Source organism: Melospiza georgiana, chromosome Z, assembly GCF_028018845.1.
Source record: "Melospiza georgiana isolate bMelGeo1 chromosome Z, bMelGeo1.pri, whole genome shotgun sequence".
In the NCBI taxonomy this organism is placed as follows: Eukaryota; Metazoa; Chordata; class Aves; order Passeriformes; family Passerellidae; genus Melospiza; species Melospiza georgiana.
In genome coordinates, this window is record NC_080465.1 from 19,077,839 (window position 1) to 19,094,785 (window position 16,947).

Below are 16,947 nucleotides of genomic sequence, written 5' to 3' on the forward strand. Positions count from 1 at the left end.
CTCTAATATGTCGATAACCATTGTGTTGCTCTTGGTTTTCCTGTCCCTCTCTCTTTCTGTAATTCCATAGTAGACTCTTAGGCTGGATTTCTTGGTTTCCTGGATAGACCAATATAGTATGGTGCCTGCTACAAGAGAGGTCTGGGCAAATTGTGAGGGACAGAGATTTGTTCAAAAGTGAATGTTGAGCCTTATTAGTTGATGAGGAGGCAAGCTTTGATCCATTTGTGTTACTCATGTCAAGGCTGCTTGCCTGTAGGTAGGCACCTGCACAGGCAGTGCTCTGGCTGCATGGATTTGTTTTCAAGATGGTGATGCCACCACCACTGCATGCTCCAGTATTTGGTTATTCAGCCCCGGCAGGAGGGATCGCAGGTGCTACAGTTGTTCACAACAGGGAAGCATCTTTTGTAGGGCTCAAAGCTGTCATCTGATTACGAATCTGATGTCCAAAATTATTCCATTAGCCCTTAAACCTAATTTCCTTGTGACTTTATTATTTACTTAAAAGGTGGGTTTTTTGTTTTTTTTTTTTTTTTTTTTTTAGCTGTACCTCAAAGAGTATTATCTAACTGGTGGCTAGATCCACACTGAAGTTAAACTGGGATTTATCATGGTCCAACCCATCTGTCCCATTCTCAGACACCAGTTCCCCTTGATGCAAAAGTGGTATAGCCAGATTGCAAGGCACAACCCTGTATGGGCAGGAAGGGACTGCTGGTAGCTGTCTATTCCTCTTGCAGTTCTCTCAGCCCAGAGCAGGGCAGGGGTAGGAATATTTTCAGGTTTGGATGTTTTGTGGTTTGTTCTTTTCTTTTCTCTGCATGAAGGTCAGTGTTTTGTGTGTTTCCACTCTTTTCCCAGAACTGTAGCCCAAAACTGAGGTTTTTCCATGTATGGATTTAAATGCAATTGTAGCTGCTTCAGAGCTCGTTGATTTGCAGTCCAGCAAGGAACGCAAAGGTTTTTCCAGAGGTGTTGGGACATAACCAAGGCCGCCTCAGTTCTGCAGTCAGTTGTTGAACGGAGCAGGGAGAACCAATTGCTCATTGCCAGAGGCAAGGTTACTGCACCAGGAACACCTCAAGTGGAGTTGTCCAGCTGAGTGATCCCCCCACCATCCCGAGCCATGAAAGGCAGACCCTAACGCCTGAGGAGGGGTGAGCTGTCCACCCACAGTGGGACAGAGTTTCCATCTGGGCCTGGCTCACTGGACAGCCCTTCCACTTGCCCCAGCTGAGTCCCTCCAAGCCAAGGTCCATGAGGTCTGACCCTTGAGTTGTGCAGGCCAGCTCCACCACTGTTCACCTGAACCAAGCACAAGGCTATGTGTGGGCCTGTTACCCACAGCCTGAAAACCAGGTCATGTGTTTCTAGAGAAGGGCAAACAGAACAAGGAATTGTACAAAAATACCTTGGAAAATCTGGATCATTATTAAAGAAGTCTGTGTGCGTTAAAGTAAACTGGTGCTATCACAGAAAGCCTTTACCAATTACAGTGCTAACCACAGAAATAAGGGTTCTAGAGGTGCTTGAATGTTGCAGGGATCAAACTTAGATGTCGTCTCACAAATGAAAATGTTTGAAATCACACTGTTAGAACACAGCCATCCTTTCACAGGGCATGACCCAATCTCAAACAGTAAGGCTACAAAATTCCTAAAAGCAGTGCCCAGCTGAGATAAAGTATGTTTGTTTCTGCAGAAGTGTATTCCGCTATTTTTAAAGCACAACTACTCCGCAAGCATCCAGGGTAGAAGAGATGTATTTGTTCACAGCAAATTCTAGTTACAGATCTCTGGAGTTTGTAAATAATACTTAGAATACAATATTTCATATTGGTGCAAAATGTACAGTTAAACACAAAACATGTATTGCAAAATATACTCAGAATTATTCTAAGAACAGAACCCAAGGATGAACTGATGTTTAAATATAAGAGAAAAGTCCATATTTTATAAATTATTTTTAAAAAAAATCTATTAGTACACTAGATATGTTTTTTGTAGACAAGTTACCACAATATAGTGATGTGTCTCATTTCCAAGGCAGACATTGAGAAACAAGTTACATCATTAAAAGCTAGTTTTTGAGATCAATCCACAAGTAAATGTGTGATAACACATTACGAATTTGAGGCACAGTGTGGAAACTGTTTTCAACCACTTTAATGCTTATACTTAGGCTGTTTTTTTTTTTTCCTCTGAGAATTAGGCAGATGCACAAAGAATAAGCACTAGACAATAACTTGTCAGCTTACATTGGTTTATTGGGTCAGGATTATTTATTACTGATGTATTAGAACATTCACAAGAAATGCTATGAGACGCCTTAAGAGTATCTTGATAATAAAACAGCATTCATACAACTGTGTAAATTGGATGATTTAAATAACCAGAAGTGAAAAACAGTTATTTAAGCAATATTTAAGTTATAGCTGAGAAGAATTAAGATGTCATCAGTCATTTTAAACTAGGAAAGACGCCGAAATCTATAGTGAATTACAAACTCTAATGCTTTGCATTCAAAGCAGAGATGTTGTCTTCCAATATTCAGAACTTGTAGCTTTAAGATACTGATTGCTGCTAGCTACACCATTGCTAACTAAACTATCACAAGGATAACTTGCTTTGGGCATGTTTGGAATGCTAGAGTTATACAGCTATTGCTATGCTACAGATCCCCAAATTTTGCTTCAAAATAGCAGTGAAGGCTTTATAAGCACCCAAAAATTACACAATAAATACTCAGTAACACTTCAAGCACCTCTTGCTATCGAGTTTGGCAAGATAAGCAGCACTAAGAAATGGATGCCATGGTGAGACAAGGTATTAGCAGTTTGACTCGGGCACTCTTGATTTGTGCCTGCCTGCCTTCAGAAAGCAAAAGAGCTTGTGTGGCACACTCTGTGGCGGTGAGAGAGAGGACTGTAAGTGCCAGGCAGTCACCAGACTTACAACCTTTCTGCAATCAAGCACAAGGGCAGGCTCTCTGCTCTTAAACCTGCAGTGATCTGTATGGGGAGAAACTCTGCCTTGTATGGCTGATGTTTAACTGGGGAGTTGCTGCCAGAGGTGTAATAGGGCATACGCACAATATAAATGAAGCCATATCTGAAATCAGGTTGTCCCCAAAATAACACACTTGACCAGTGCAGAGTGACATGCTAAATGGGTATGCTGCCAGGAGAGCTCAGAGGGATAACTACACCAGTAACACTGCCCTATTAAAAATACTTTGCTTTGGGATAGATCTTTAATATCTACAAACATTTATTTTAAGACTTCAACTTCTTCAGCACTGATCTGCTATAAAACCTTCTCATAAATTATCGTCACAAAAAATAAAGTCACTCTTTCAGAAAACATGTTCAATATAACACACTTGTATCAGTACAAATTCTGTCCTGTGAGTCCATGGCAGAGAAGCCATAACCCACACTGAAATCTCTCCAAAGCAACATAACCAGGACTCTAAAACCAGAAGGTAACTATTCCATTAATTACCATGTTAAGCAGAAACAGTGCTTCCCAAACACACAGAGTGCAACGTTTCAGTGGACATGTATGGGTTTACAATCAATAGTCTCTGTCCTGTAAACAATGAAACTGCCACTCCAACTGCAGGTTAAGGTTAATAATTTGCATTCATTTCACTGCACTCCACACATACAATGCCTAAACTGCTAAAAAAGAAACCACAACAAAACAAAAATATTAAATAGCAAAAGGAATGAAGGCTTTGGGCTGGATGTCTCCTGAAACTAAGTGTCAAATCAGTAAGTGTTGACATTATAAATAAAACTTGAACATTATTTTCCGCATTATAGAAGCAGTCTAGTAAAACCTAAAACTTAGAATAGCAGCAAATTTGCTCAAAAATGTACACAAACGTCCAGTCAGTCAGCTATAAATACATTCTGCAATGTGAGAAGCCATCTCTATCCCCAAGCAGGCTTTCAAGGAGAACACAGTGTTAGACATGGATGGGGATCAGGAACACTGCAGCTGGAGAAACTCCTAAACAATTGTATTCTACAAACTTGTTCTCATTGTTATCTGAAAGTGCATCTTTTTATCTGTAGAATCATCCCCATATTTACAAAAAAAGTACAAACATTGCAATTTTGCCACACTCTAAGCCTATCTAACCTGTATTTTCTGTTAAGTGCAAAAAGTATAATGAAGTTATACATATTCTGACACATATAAAATCGAAGCCTGAAAATGAGGCAACGTTGTCACCGGTGAATCCAAGGCAATTCAGTAGTTGCCAAATCTTTGCTGCGCAGCTGTTAAACGGCTAAAGTAGAAGCCGAAGTAGAAATTAAAGAATAGTCTAAGCCAAACTGACAGAGCAGCCTTCAGAGCAGGAACTCCATTCCACCACTCTCCACACACATTCACCAGCACATGCTCATACCTTCATTACCAGTTTTGGTACAGAACTAGGTCCAAAGGGCAGGAGGGCAGCCTGGCAGAAACAGGAAGATGTACAGTCACTTTGAAGGTGGTAAGGAAGACTTATGGGGTGCAGACTGAAAAAGTATCTACTGCCAGTGCAAAAGTCTAATAAGCCCCCAGTACTGGTGCTGGAATATGGACTGGAGACTGTGCAAGACAGAGCATACCTACAGTCAGTACATTATTAAATACATATGCAACAAATCTGTTGTGTCTTCAACGTAAGCCCTTTTAAAGTGTCACAACTGCTCCTCTTACCTTCTCCTCCCACAAAAAGAGGTTTCATTTGATAATGACATTTATATGACAACAGACTGCTACAGAATCACGTGCATGCATAAATGCTGAGCAATTTGAAACAGCTGACATTCAGATCAAGTACAATATTTGCTTCTAAAGACACTAAATCAATACAATATTTGTAAGAGGGTAACCATGAGGATTAACAACTGTCTATAACAGTTCATTTAGTTTTGTTCCTTAGGTAAGTCTTGCAGTGACAGCTTTCTCCTAGTTCTTAAAATGCTACAATAGCCATTGCCACTGGTTTTAGACACACAGATACTTGACTAAATCTAGAAAGAGCAAGCAGAGCTCAAACTGCATAAATGCAGAAACTGTACTCTAAACATGGTTGTGCTTTCACTATATTGCCATCATGTCGTGTTGGAAAGTACAAGTCCTGCCTCATATCCAAAACCGGTGAAAGGAAGATCCAGAAGTGAGTGCTGTCAGAATGCTGTAACAGGGCAAAAGCTGTATAATTAGGCACTGTGGAAGGAAATACAATAAGGCGTAGTCTTAAAGGGTGTGTGCACATGTATGTACACACAGGTATGTACACACATGTATAAAGACAAGGTTTTTGGCAAAATAACCCTTTCATCTAAAACTCAATGCAGTGAAAACACCAGCAATTTAAACTGTACAAATCAAGGGTAAAAGCCATGGGGGGAAAAAGCAGCAAATTTTCTGAAGTAGCACCCGTATCTTAGGGATGAGCTTTTGAATTTTAGTTCTACTAATTCAAGGCAGAGGTAATGTGTTTATCCATCAAAATAGATTTTAACCTGCTGACCACCTGCACTAGTCTGCAACATTGTGGTATCTGAAAGGAACCAGGGTTTTTAGGACCTTTCTCTCCCCAGTGCTGGCAATGCCTAAGTAGGACACTAGTAAAAGGTCAGGAGAGTGTACCTCAGCAGGAGAGATGCTAATTGTGCTGTTTGTGCCTGCCATGGTTTATAGGCAAGGTAAAAAGGCAGTGGAGAGAGGATGAAGGAGCGTGCTCCGGACAGCAAAGAGCGTGCATCTCTTCACTGTCCACAGTTACAGCTCCTGGTCCTGCGTCCCTGATATTATTTAACACCTGTCTGGACAGAACTGAGCCTCTTCCCCTACACTTTTGTTGCTGCATTATTTGAAGTACTTGGCCATGTGACTACTAGGCTCTCTCACAATACTACTCAAACAGTCAGTGTGGAGAATCATCTATCTGCCCATTGTCACATAAATTATACTGCATTGTTACTTTCAGTGGAAAGGCTATGTCTAAATGTTTCATATTAACTGTGAAGAGTTTACCCCCTCCCTTCATGCAGGCCTTGCATACCATGGAAGAAAATACTAGGCCTTCTCAGACACCATATGCAATGAAAATATGAGAAAAAAATACACACACACATATTCTTGATATAATGGCCTTTACAGAACCTGAAACTAGAACATCTTAATGGAGGGGTTAATGAGCGAGTTTCTCCTTTTAAAAGCTTTACAGGAAGTTTCCTGTCTCAACTGAATCTGTTTTGCTGTCAAAACACATTAAGCATCATTTTTGATGCACAGAGGCCTTATATACTAAGTGTTTTTCTTAAGCTATGTTTTCATTCCAGTGTGGCACTCATCTACTCAAATACATGGCAGTTGGTTTCTCGGAAAAAAAGAAAAGGGAACAAAACTCAAAGCCTTCTGGTCCTCTACCAGGACGCCCTCTGGAAGCTAGGAAGAGATCACACTCATACTTCAGAGTCACCTTGCTACCATGATGCTATCCCAAAACAGGCTTTTACAGAGTTCCAGGGATGGGAAATCGTCACAAGGAATATGCCACAGAAAGGGGCCCTCTGATTAAAATATTGTGACCCGTGAGTTTCGTGTTATTTCAGATAACAGATACAGAGCAAAAGGAGAGACAGGCAGGTGCTTAACAAGCCAAGAACTTGAACACTGTCAGATACATGATGCAGGATTATATATGCCTGGAAAAATAGTAAGACGGCCTTATTTATTTGGGCTGCAGAAGACAGTCCGTACCAGAAATCTTAAAATTTATGCACATTTTCTGTAACAAAAAGCCCAGCTTCCATTACTGAGTCAGCAGCTGGAAAGTAGACCATGCATTCTTTCTGCTGTCCCAAGGATACCAAGCAGTTTCTCTCTCTTTCTGGACAATTATGAAGCAGCAGCCTGTTCCAGATTTCCTCTCTAATTTGTGAGGTTCATTCAGACAGTGCACATCCTGAAATACAATACTTGGTCCTCCCTACTTGTAATGCTGGTACCAGGATGCCAGAAGAGGCCCAGCTGACCCCTCATGCCCAGGTTCTAAAGAAGACAACCCTGTGTTTAATGATCAGGAAGACAAGGCTTTTAGCTCTGTACTATACAAACAATTTCCTTCATAGCGTGAGTCCAGTTTTCATGTTGAATGAAAGCGAAGTCTTAGTCCACACTGTGGGACCTGAAGAACATCCCCAAATATAAATTAAGAATTTAAGCAATTAAGAAAAGGTTTCACTCAAAATAAAAGTCATTCCTCCAACTGCATCTCTACCAGAAAACTGAGAAGGAATCCCTAGATTGAAAGGAGAAGCTGCAGGCATCTGCCATTTTTCCATAGCTGTTTTGTCTCTCTTTCTAGCTTTAGCTGCATCATTCTCTTGCTGTAGATGACATTCACACCCTCGTTGCAGCATGATCAGAAAATAGAAAGCACGTGTAATGGTCAGCTGTTGCTGAAGCTGTCACACTGTGAGGTGTACACTCATCGAGACCCAGCAAGAACTGCATCAGCATGTAACTGGCTCCATCACAAAACAGCTTTTGTGTATTTCAAAGTTACACTTAAGTCCCCCAAAGCAGCTAGAGATGTTTTCCTAGACACGCTGGCAAGAGGTATGCTCTAAAGGCTAACACTCAAGTGATGAATTCATGCCACCCACAGCTGAAATAGTTATTACTGTGCAACAGAGGACAAGGAAGCCCACCATATGGCTAAGTAGGCTCTAGCCAACATGGCTTAAGCAGCTCCAAGCAGCAGATGCAAAGAAGTGGCAAAATCTTGCAGGCCCCACCGCCTGCCCACAAGTGGCTCACAGAGCCCTTTATGTATGATGTTGACCAACAGTGAAAGGTTCAGTTCCTGGGGAACCACAGTGAGATGAGACAGCAGAGATGTGAGTGAAGGACCACAAGACTATAGCCATGGACAGCAGATCTGCACGGCGTATGGCAGGTGTATGGCTGCTCCAGCACAAAGCTGTAAAACTACTGGATCGCCACAGCTTCAGCAGATGGGTAAACACAGAGAGGTGGTCTTGGCCTCACAGGAACTGATGAAGAAACAGCCTCTGAAGAGCACACACTCATGCAAGTGAGAAAAGACAGTCACTGTGTCCCTGGGCCCACACCTAGTAACACCCACAAAGACTTGAGAAGCCTAGTGAGGTAAGTGAATTTTCATGATGACTCTCACATTCCCAGTTATTTGAAGCCTGGATGCTAAGGCTCCTCAGTAAAGCTATACTGCACATCAGTTCAGCTCTAACATATGACTGCTAATTTACTTAATTGAACACTAAGTGGTACTTCTTTTAACCTAATTAATGATGATTCTTGAGCTTGCTGTTATGTAACAGTACAAATTCCGGAAAATGAAACAACACAAGTAAAGTCAAGACAGAAGAGTCTGGTGTCAAAGTTAATGGTTTCAGTGATAAAAAAGAATTGGTATAACATACTATTGCCTTGGGTATTCTTGTTCCTTTTTATTTTGAGAGTTGTAGCTAATGAAATTCAAATGCCTTTTAAAACTGGCTTTGGCTTAATAACGAGAAACTAAGCTACAATTGAAAAGTTGCTCTACAGGCTGTTCCCCCTTCATTCATGCTGTCCAAATACTGTTGAAGTAAATGCTCTGAAATATTTTGACTCAACTGTTCTAGTACTTTCTCTCTTCCCAGTGCACTGGGGTCCTTTTACAGAAATAATCTCTCCTGTGTTTTGTATTTTTCTCTTTACACTTGTACTGTTTCAGCTGTGCTATTTGGACTGATCTAAGGAGCTCTCAGCAGCTCATGCTTTTGCCTTTTTTTGGTTAGGATGCTACTGTGAGCATTAATTTAAAGGAACACATTTTCAGTTCTAGTACAATTAAAGAAATTATCTATGGAATGATTTTCTTTAAGAATGAACTGGGAGGAGTGAAGGATTTTTTTGTGAAGGCAAATCCGGAAATCTCAGCATCTTGGAATCTCTGTTTGGCTGGGAAACAGCTTACAGAAAAGCAACCCCAAGTAAACATTTCAGATGAGACAAGTGGTACATAATAGTTATTTGTGACAATGAGGTACTATCTTTGAAAGACAAAGAAGAACCCAGTACTATCAAAATGTAATGAAAGGCACACTCATAGGCAACACTCTTCATGACTTGTCTGCACTCTGTTTTCCTGGGCCAGGGTGGTATCTACCATAGGCATGAACACAGGTCTCCCCTTTGCGTCCTCCTTCAGAGACTGATGTGCTATCCACCTTCATCTCTTTCAGGCTTCCAGTTTTTTTCTGCTTCTGCTTGGATTTTTTCAACATATGGACCTAAGATTGAAAAATTTAAAGGAAGTTATTAAAATATCTGTAGTCATCAATTAGCTGATCTAAGGCAACGAACTAAAAAACAAGTAAAAAGCTGAAAAACATATAAATACACAACTATCTGGTGCATCTATCCTTGTAAAGCTATAGGATTTATTGCTTTTTTTACATAAACATATGCACATTATATATATGTATGTGTGTGCATATATATTCCTGTACACACATATCTATATATACCCATATATATAGATAACTATTCAGTAACCTGGTAGAAGAAGAAAAAATGCTTCTCACAAGTTAGGTTTGCTCTCTCTCTCACTTTCCATTACCCTTCCATTTCATCTCATGAAAAGAACAAAGTTTTAACATATTCTGAAACTTTGAGGTATGACCCTCTCTTTCACTTCTCCTCAGCAAGGCAATGGTTCTGGTACCCCTCCCAGAACAGCTGCATATCCTTTGAGCTTGCCTACAGCAGCATATGTCTGTGAGTTGAAAAGGCATCCCTAAGGTAGCAAGCAAATGTGAGACTGGTGTGTGCCACAGTCACCTACTGCAAAATGTTTATTTCACAATTTCAAAGTCAATAGAGAAGTTAAATTCTTAGGGAGCTGATGCTGTCTTTTATGTACAAATTGAGATATTCGAGAAAAAACCAGACACTGATTACCCAAGTCTTTTTCACAGGCCTTGTTCCTCTCTTATTAATTTTTCTCCTTTGCTACTGCTGTCTGACAGACCTTCCCTTCTCCAGCAGACTGATTCCTACCTCGCACACTGCACTACTACCATGGCCTTTATAACTGCCCTGCTTCAAGAAAAGCAACACTGCCTGCAGATCTCAATATAGAGGAAAAACTGGATCACTAGGCCAAAGCTCAGGGACTATTTTTTTAAACATGAGCATCATCTGAGCCACTGGAGAGAGCCTTCAAACCATGCTCATTAGAAATTGTCGTGTCAGTTACCACGTAGTGCTAAGCAGCTCCTTTAGGGTTCAGCATGAGAACAGACAAGCAAGATAATATGATAACATCCAGTGCAGAAGGAACAAAGTCAAATGACTAAGAGAAACCCACACCCAGTACCTTTGGTCCTGCAGCAGAAATTATAATCTGGCCAGGGGCCTGAATCCAGGGCTCTCCATCAACTTGAACTGGAATTGGCTTTAGGAGCGTTACACGGAAATATGAGCCTTGAGCTATGCGGATTCCTGATCGAAAACCACCTTGGACTTGACCCTGTTAGGAGTAAAAGCCAGGATATCAATCACCCCAAGTAACAAGAAGTACAAATACTAGCTGCAATTAAACTGGGTGGATATTATTTTATTCTCGCCTGACATTTAAAGTTTCAGCTAAAAACTGCTTAGGCAAAACTAGGATACCTTTACTGCCCCAGCATTAATTATTTCAGCTAGTCCAGGAAGGAGAACTCCCCTGCAGGCTGCAGGAGGCAAAACAACTCCCAAAGCAAAGCTGTTTGTATACGAAGGTTGGCCAAGGAGCATACACTCACAAAGATCTTGTTTGCTTTGGCTTCCCCCTCCATAACACAGCGAATACTTCTAAAAGCACCTAATTATACACACAGACTTTGGCACATGTGAAATTCCAAACTCTAAAAGCAGTTTATTAATCAGAGAGAGTTCTTCCAAACTTCAACTCCAAATGTGGGAGTAAAAACCTTAATATCACAAATCCAAAGCACAGGTTTGTTAACATTTATACTCCAAAGCTGCTTCTACTTTCATAAAAGATTTAAGGATCTCTACCAAAACAACTCTTTAGTGTATTTTGGAAGATCTAAATTACAAAATAAAGCTGACCAACACTAAAGATTAAGCTCCACAAAATTTAAGCACCCACGTTTCCATTTTTGGCAGTTTTATGGATTAGTTATCTCTAGCTACCTGACCACATATACTTTTTCAGCAGCAGATTTCTTTAAACAGTGGTAAGATATGAAGACAAAAATAACCTACCATCCCACAGGAGTGCATTACTAATAGCAAATCATTGTAAAAATATGTAATACATGAAAGAATTAAAAAAGAATTCCATAAGTTGAGTCATAATATTCTTTGCAGGAACAGCATACCACCTGCTTGATGTAGCATTCAAATCAAGAGCATCAAGTATCATATTCTCAGTGACAGGTGTTGGAAAGCCTGTGGCAGATAATTATAAAACAACCTGTCTTGATGGAATCTCCACTGTGATTGTGATGAGGTACAACAAAACTTTTCGCAAATACACTAGGTGAAGGGTGCATGTTTTTGTAATATTATAATAAAATCTTGTTTTCATCCCATGAACCATTCCATGTGGACACCATGATACCTGTTATGAGAAAGCCAGTGCATTCCATAATACAGACATATATTTGTATTTTATATATACACATATATTGCAGAATATATATATATATATAAAGTCATGAAGCATAAAAATCCCCATGGATTTTTAACAAGTTCTCAATTGCTACTACTTGTTCTTACCCAACCTCAAGAAAGAGGCATAACGGCACTTTCAATGCGCTGCTTGTCACAGAAATGAGCCTGTCCCATAAAATGCATGTTTCTCCTGAGCTGACTGGGATGCCAACTCACCATGTGCACGACGCCAGTCACACCAACCACCTCCAGCAGGCCGTCATCGATGCGAGGCTTCTCAAAGCGGTTGTCACTTTCAGAGCCCCAGAGGTCGGCCCCAGAGCCCCAGCTGTGTGGAGAGCACACCTGTGACCACCTGTGCTCTGCCCCAGGCACGCTCCCTGGTGCCCTGCTAAAGGTGGCTGGTTTCATAGCCTTCAAAAGCTACACACTCTGCTCCCCCACCAGCTGGAGGGAGCAGTTTTCCTGCATTGCAAAAGCAGGGGTCCTTTTTCTAAATTCTGGACGAATTTTTATCAGATCTTTTAGTAGTAAAAGAAGCGAAGTAAATAGTTTCAGTTGGAAAGCAAAGGTGTAAATAGGAAGAAGGTAATTCTGTAGAGTTTTAGATTGCTGGGAAATACAGGTTACAGCTAAACTAACCCTTAATTTTCAAGACTAAAGAACTTAACATAGCTCTTAATGGTCTTGACAACATTCACAGAAGTTACTGAAGAGAAACTAAAGCTAAAACAATTATCAAGATTTCATTCTTGTACCTGGCCAAAAGCACCTGTAGTTAGGCAGATATTCATGCACTTCAGTCCTCTGAAATGCTTCTGACAATTTAAACCATCTGCTTTTTGTGCAGTACTGACCCTTCCCACTCAAATCACTTGCTTATTGTTTAGGCATATGAACTACTCATCACTTAATTGGGATCTTTTCTTCTCCACAGCTCTCATGTGCAATGTGTATTTGTGTACATGTAAAAAGGAGTATTTGAATAAAACATTTTCAAAATGAAATGCAAAGAGATGCAGGTTGTTTAAGACAAGACAGTACTTGAAAAAATAATAGTATGGCAGGATTAATTACCTGCTGGTTTTGTGCAAATAAAAAACCTACCTCAATCAACATCACATCTAAGGAAGCCAGATCTCCTGTGGAATTACACAACAGTTACTCTAGCTCCCTGCAGGTGTCAAGGAAGCACTCACAGACCTGTAAAGGTATCTGAACTGTGGTCTTCCATGGCTACCCAGGTAGCATCGCACACTTCATGTATATTGACCAGTTGCCTGTAGGACCTGGGCAGTGTCCTACAGTGAAATCCTGGCCTTCACTGCAGGAACTGCTTAGGTACCCAGTCCCCAGCATGTCAGAAAGTGTGTGCAGGCTGATGGTCATTGATCCTGTTACCTAGCCATTTGGGATTTGATGCTCAAATACCGAGCAGCAATTCTACACACACATTCCTGCATGCTCACAAAGGATCCTTCCTCTTATTTTTACCTGGGTATATTAATAAAGATGAGTCCTTCTATACTTGGTAACTCCACCTCGTGCTGGTCCACTTGCAGCTTTATGTCCTTGTGCAGGTTTCTAGTGTGGCTTATCTTCTGCAGCCCAACTTTCACATAAACTCCCTTGTTGTGAAACCTAGGAGCAGACAAGGATCTTGTAACGAAAAGATAAGGCCAAGCATAGCACTCTTCCCTGTATGTATACCACTATTGTCCTCTAGCAGGTATATTTAAAGAGTTTTTCAATTAAAACCCATTTCAAATTCTTCTAGCTTTACTGCATAAAAACAAAGCATAAACCATGAACTGCTACTTTACATACCTTTACTTAAGGGATGATTCTGCTGTTGAGGCATGTGCAGATTGCGAAACTTTATTACAGAAAAATGGTCCCTTCTTGAAGCATTGCCTGAATACAATGCCTCTTTGAAATGTAAACTCCTAGGCTGGAAGATTACATTTTTGATTAAGACTTAGAGGTCATCATGACCAATTTTAAATTGTTTTCTCAAGCAATACTACAATACTTATGGCAAAAAAAAACATTTGAAAATCTTTGCTTTATACATTCCTAATTAATTTGAAATATACTTAGCTTCAGAAACTTAAAACAGGCTTAGTAATCTCAACTTGTGACAGAGCTCTAACATCTCTAATTTTAGAATAAAAAAGATGAGCAAGATTTTTATGGCATCCCTAGAAATGGCAAAATATTTTAAGAATAACATAAACAAAAGATAGTCAAACACACAGACTATTTTCTTCTATAATGGAAACCTTTGGATACATGGCCTTCAGGGCAACCTTTACATAAAAAGCATAAATTTCCATTATTTTACCCTACTAGTAAATGGTTGTTGTTGGAATTCATCTCTGCAAAATCTCTCCAGCATTACATCTAAATACCGTAGACATTAAAGTGGGGAAGACAGCCAATGCAGGTTACAGCCAAATCTTCAGACAGAGACTTACTTTTCAGTTATCTTAAATTATTACATTGCAAATGATTAGTCCTATGTCCTAACAGTTTAAAATAGCACCAAGTTAAAGGTACTTCAGGTAACACCATTTAACATACACTTCTGCTCCATGCAAGATGTGTCTATGCTAAGACAGCTTTTGTCTAATTTGGATAGAACTGAAAAATGCTGGAATATCAGTAGGAAAAACAACACTTGCAATATCCCCAAGAAGTATTTATTTCTCTTGCATGAAGAAGGAAGCCTTCAGAAACTGAAAGAATACTTCACAGTGCCCTAACTGCAGAACAGTTGCGTATCTCTGTAAAATAAGTACAAAGTTGCATTAAATTGCGCAAAATATTCCCCCAAACCTTGCATTTAGGAAACTGCTTGCCATGGCAATCTCCTGCCATTTTGGATGGTACAAGTAAGATGTGATCTCTTCTGCAGTATGCAATCCTAAAGACTGCTCCAGGATCCCCTGGGAGTGACTTGGATGAAGACCAGATGCCTCCTCAGCAAGTTCACTGACAACACAAAGCTGGGAGAACTGGTTGATACCCCAGAGAGCTCTGCAGCCATTCAGAGAGACCTTGACAGGCTGGAGAGATGGGCAGAGAGAAAAAATCTGAAATTCAACAAAGAGCAAAGGGAGAGTCCTGCATCTAGGAGAAATAATCCCATGAACCAGCATGGGCTGGGGGCAATCTGCTGGAGGGCAGCTCTGAGGAGAAAGACCTGGGTGTCCTGGTCCATGTGTCCTGTCCATGTCCTGAACCACAAGCTGTCCATGTCCATGTGTCCTGGGGGCCAAGAGGCCAACTGGATTCTGGGTGCAGTAGGAAGAGCATAACCTGCAGGTTGAAAGAGGTGATCCTACCCCTCTGCTCAGCCCTGGTGAGGTACATCTTCAGTCTGTGTCCCATTTTGGGCTCCTCAGTACAAGAGAGACATGGAGCTCCTGGATTGTGTCCAGTGAAGGACAACAAAGATTATTAAGGGACTGGAGCATCTCTTTAACCAGGAAAGGCTGAGGGAGTTGGGCCTGCTCAGCGTCAAGAAGAGAGGAAACCTTATCAATGTCTGTAAGTCTCTGAAGGGACAGTATCAAGAAGGCAGAGCCAGGCAACAAGCAAAGGTAAGAGGCAATGAGCAAAAACTGATGCACAGTTCAACCCGAACATGAGGAACAAATTCTTTACTTTTCTTTGCAATTTCTAACTGAGCACTGGAACAGATTGTCCAGAGAAGGTGTGGAGTCTCCCTCACTGGAGATATTCAAGAAGCATCTGGAATACAATTCTGTACAAAAAGTGCTCTGGGATGACCGTGCTTGAGCAGGGAGGTTGGAGAAGATGACCACTGTAATCTCTTCCAACCTGACCCACTCTGTGATTCTGTGAATGAAAGCAGATGCCCTGTCATTAAATTTTACACTGTGAAGAAAACTTACATAGTTTGGCATTCACCAATGCAAAGACCATCACTGTCACAATAGACACTATTTTTATCTGCCCCGCAATGCAAGATCAGTGTTGAATTCCTGCAGGGGTGTTACCACTACACTTTGAGCTGCTAGCTACAGGTAAGCAGTCCAGAGCATAAAAAGAGACTCTTCTGAGGGAGGCCAGAGAGCACACAGCTTTTGGGACACGTATCAGTTTAAGGTCTTGCTTCAGAAGAGCACTCAATCCTGTATTTCTTCCAAGGACTATCTGCAATTTCTGTTGCGACAACCCAAACCTTCCTGTTCTGCACTCAAGAGTAGCGAGCTTGCCTGCCAGCAACTGTGGCATTTTGCATTAAGTAGATACCATTTTTAGTGAATTTACTAGAAATATTAAAAAAAACCCCAATCTAATATTACTGACAAGAGTGTGCACTTGCTTATGATGGAGAAGCACAAATTCAATTATTTTAGCAGTCATTTTCACAGGCAGTCAAAGGTAAATATCATGTGTCAGCACGGTTAGCATGCACAAGCTTTTGGCATCTGCAAAAATGTACCTCAATTCCTTATTTCATGTTTCCGTTACAGAAGTATATAGTCCTTTAGATTTGGGGAAAAAATTAATTCTCTTCTTTCCCACAAGTCCTTCAAGTCACTCTGCAAGAATGATACCAAGACATTGTCCACTGCACTATGGATGCTGCACACTGGGAAATGACTGAGATGAAGACAAGGATGAAAAGCACACAGGGCAATAGCAATCAAAGTACATCCCTTAAATGCAGTGGCAATAAGAAGAGGATGCATATTTTGAAATGCTGCAGCTTTGCAAATATGGAGTAGTATATTTTGAAGAAAGAATGAACATAACTTGTACATTATATTAACTGCACAAGTCCATCTAGGAAAGTTTCTCCTACTAGAATGGACACTGCTACACACAAACTTATTACCTGACTTTACTACCTGAGATGCTTTCAGTCAAGTATTGAAAATGCAAACCAGTGGCTCATAGCAACTTATGTACCAGGAGCCACCTATATTTACATCAACAACAGTATTAGTCAGTTTTTAAGAAAAGCACCATGAGCAATGCCTGTAATGACAGGCAGAACACTACAAGACAGGTTGGATTACACATCATTGCACTCATAAACTGGTCAGAGAATATTTTTAATAGTTACAGTTTGAACACTGCATAGTTGTAACTGGCTGTTGTAACTCTGACAACCAAGAGACAATTTAGAAGGCATTTAATCACAAACACAGATGACAGCGAACAAAACCAGTTTCTATAA

At 40.6% G+C, this 16,947-nt stretch overlaps 1 protein-coding gene across 1 annotated transcript in view; it reads right to left on the reverse strand.

The window, feature by feature from the left end:
- Positions 1 to 1,762: 1,762 nt before the first annotated feature.
- The window catches only part of DGKQ (diacylglycerol kinase theta), an 88,534-nt gene continuing 73,349 nt past the window's right edge, over positions 1,763 to 16,947 (reverse strand). The window contains exons 21-24 of the mRNA XM_058044529.1: positions 13,227 to 13,373; positions 11,949 to 12,060; positions 10,426 to 10,578; positions 1,763 to 9,337 (exon numbers count right to left, since the gene is read on the reverse strand). Of these exons, the coding sequence (XP_057900512.1) occupies positions 9,167 to 9,337; positions 10,426 to 10,578; positions 11,949 to 12,060; positions 13,227 to 13,373 (583 nt within the window). The 3' untranslated portion in view covers positions 1,763 to 9,166. The remainder of the gene's footprint in view (positions 9,338 to 10,425; positions 10,579 to 11,948; positions 12,061 to 13,226; positions 13,374 to 16,947) is intronic.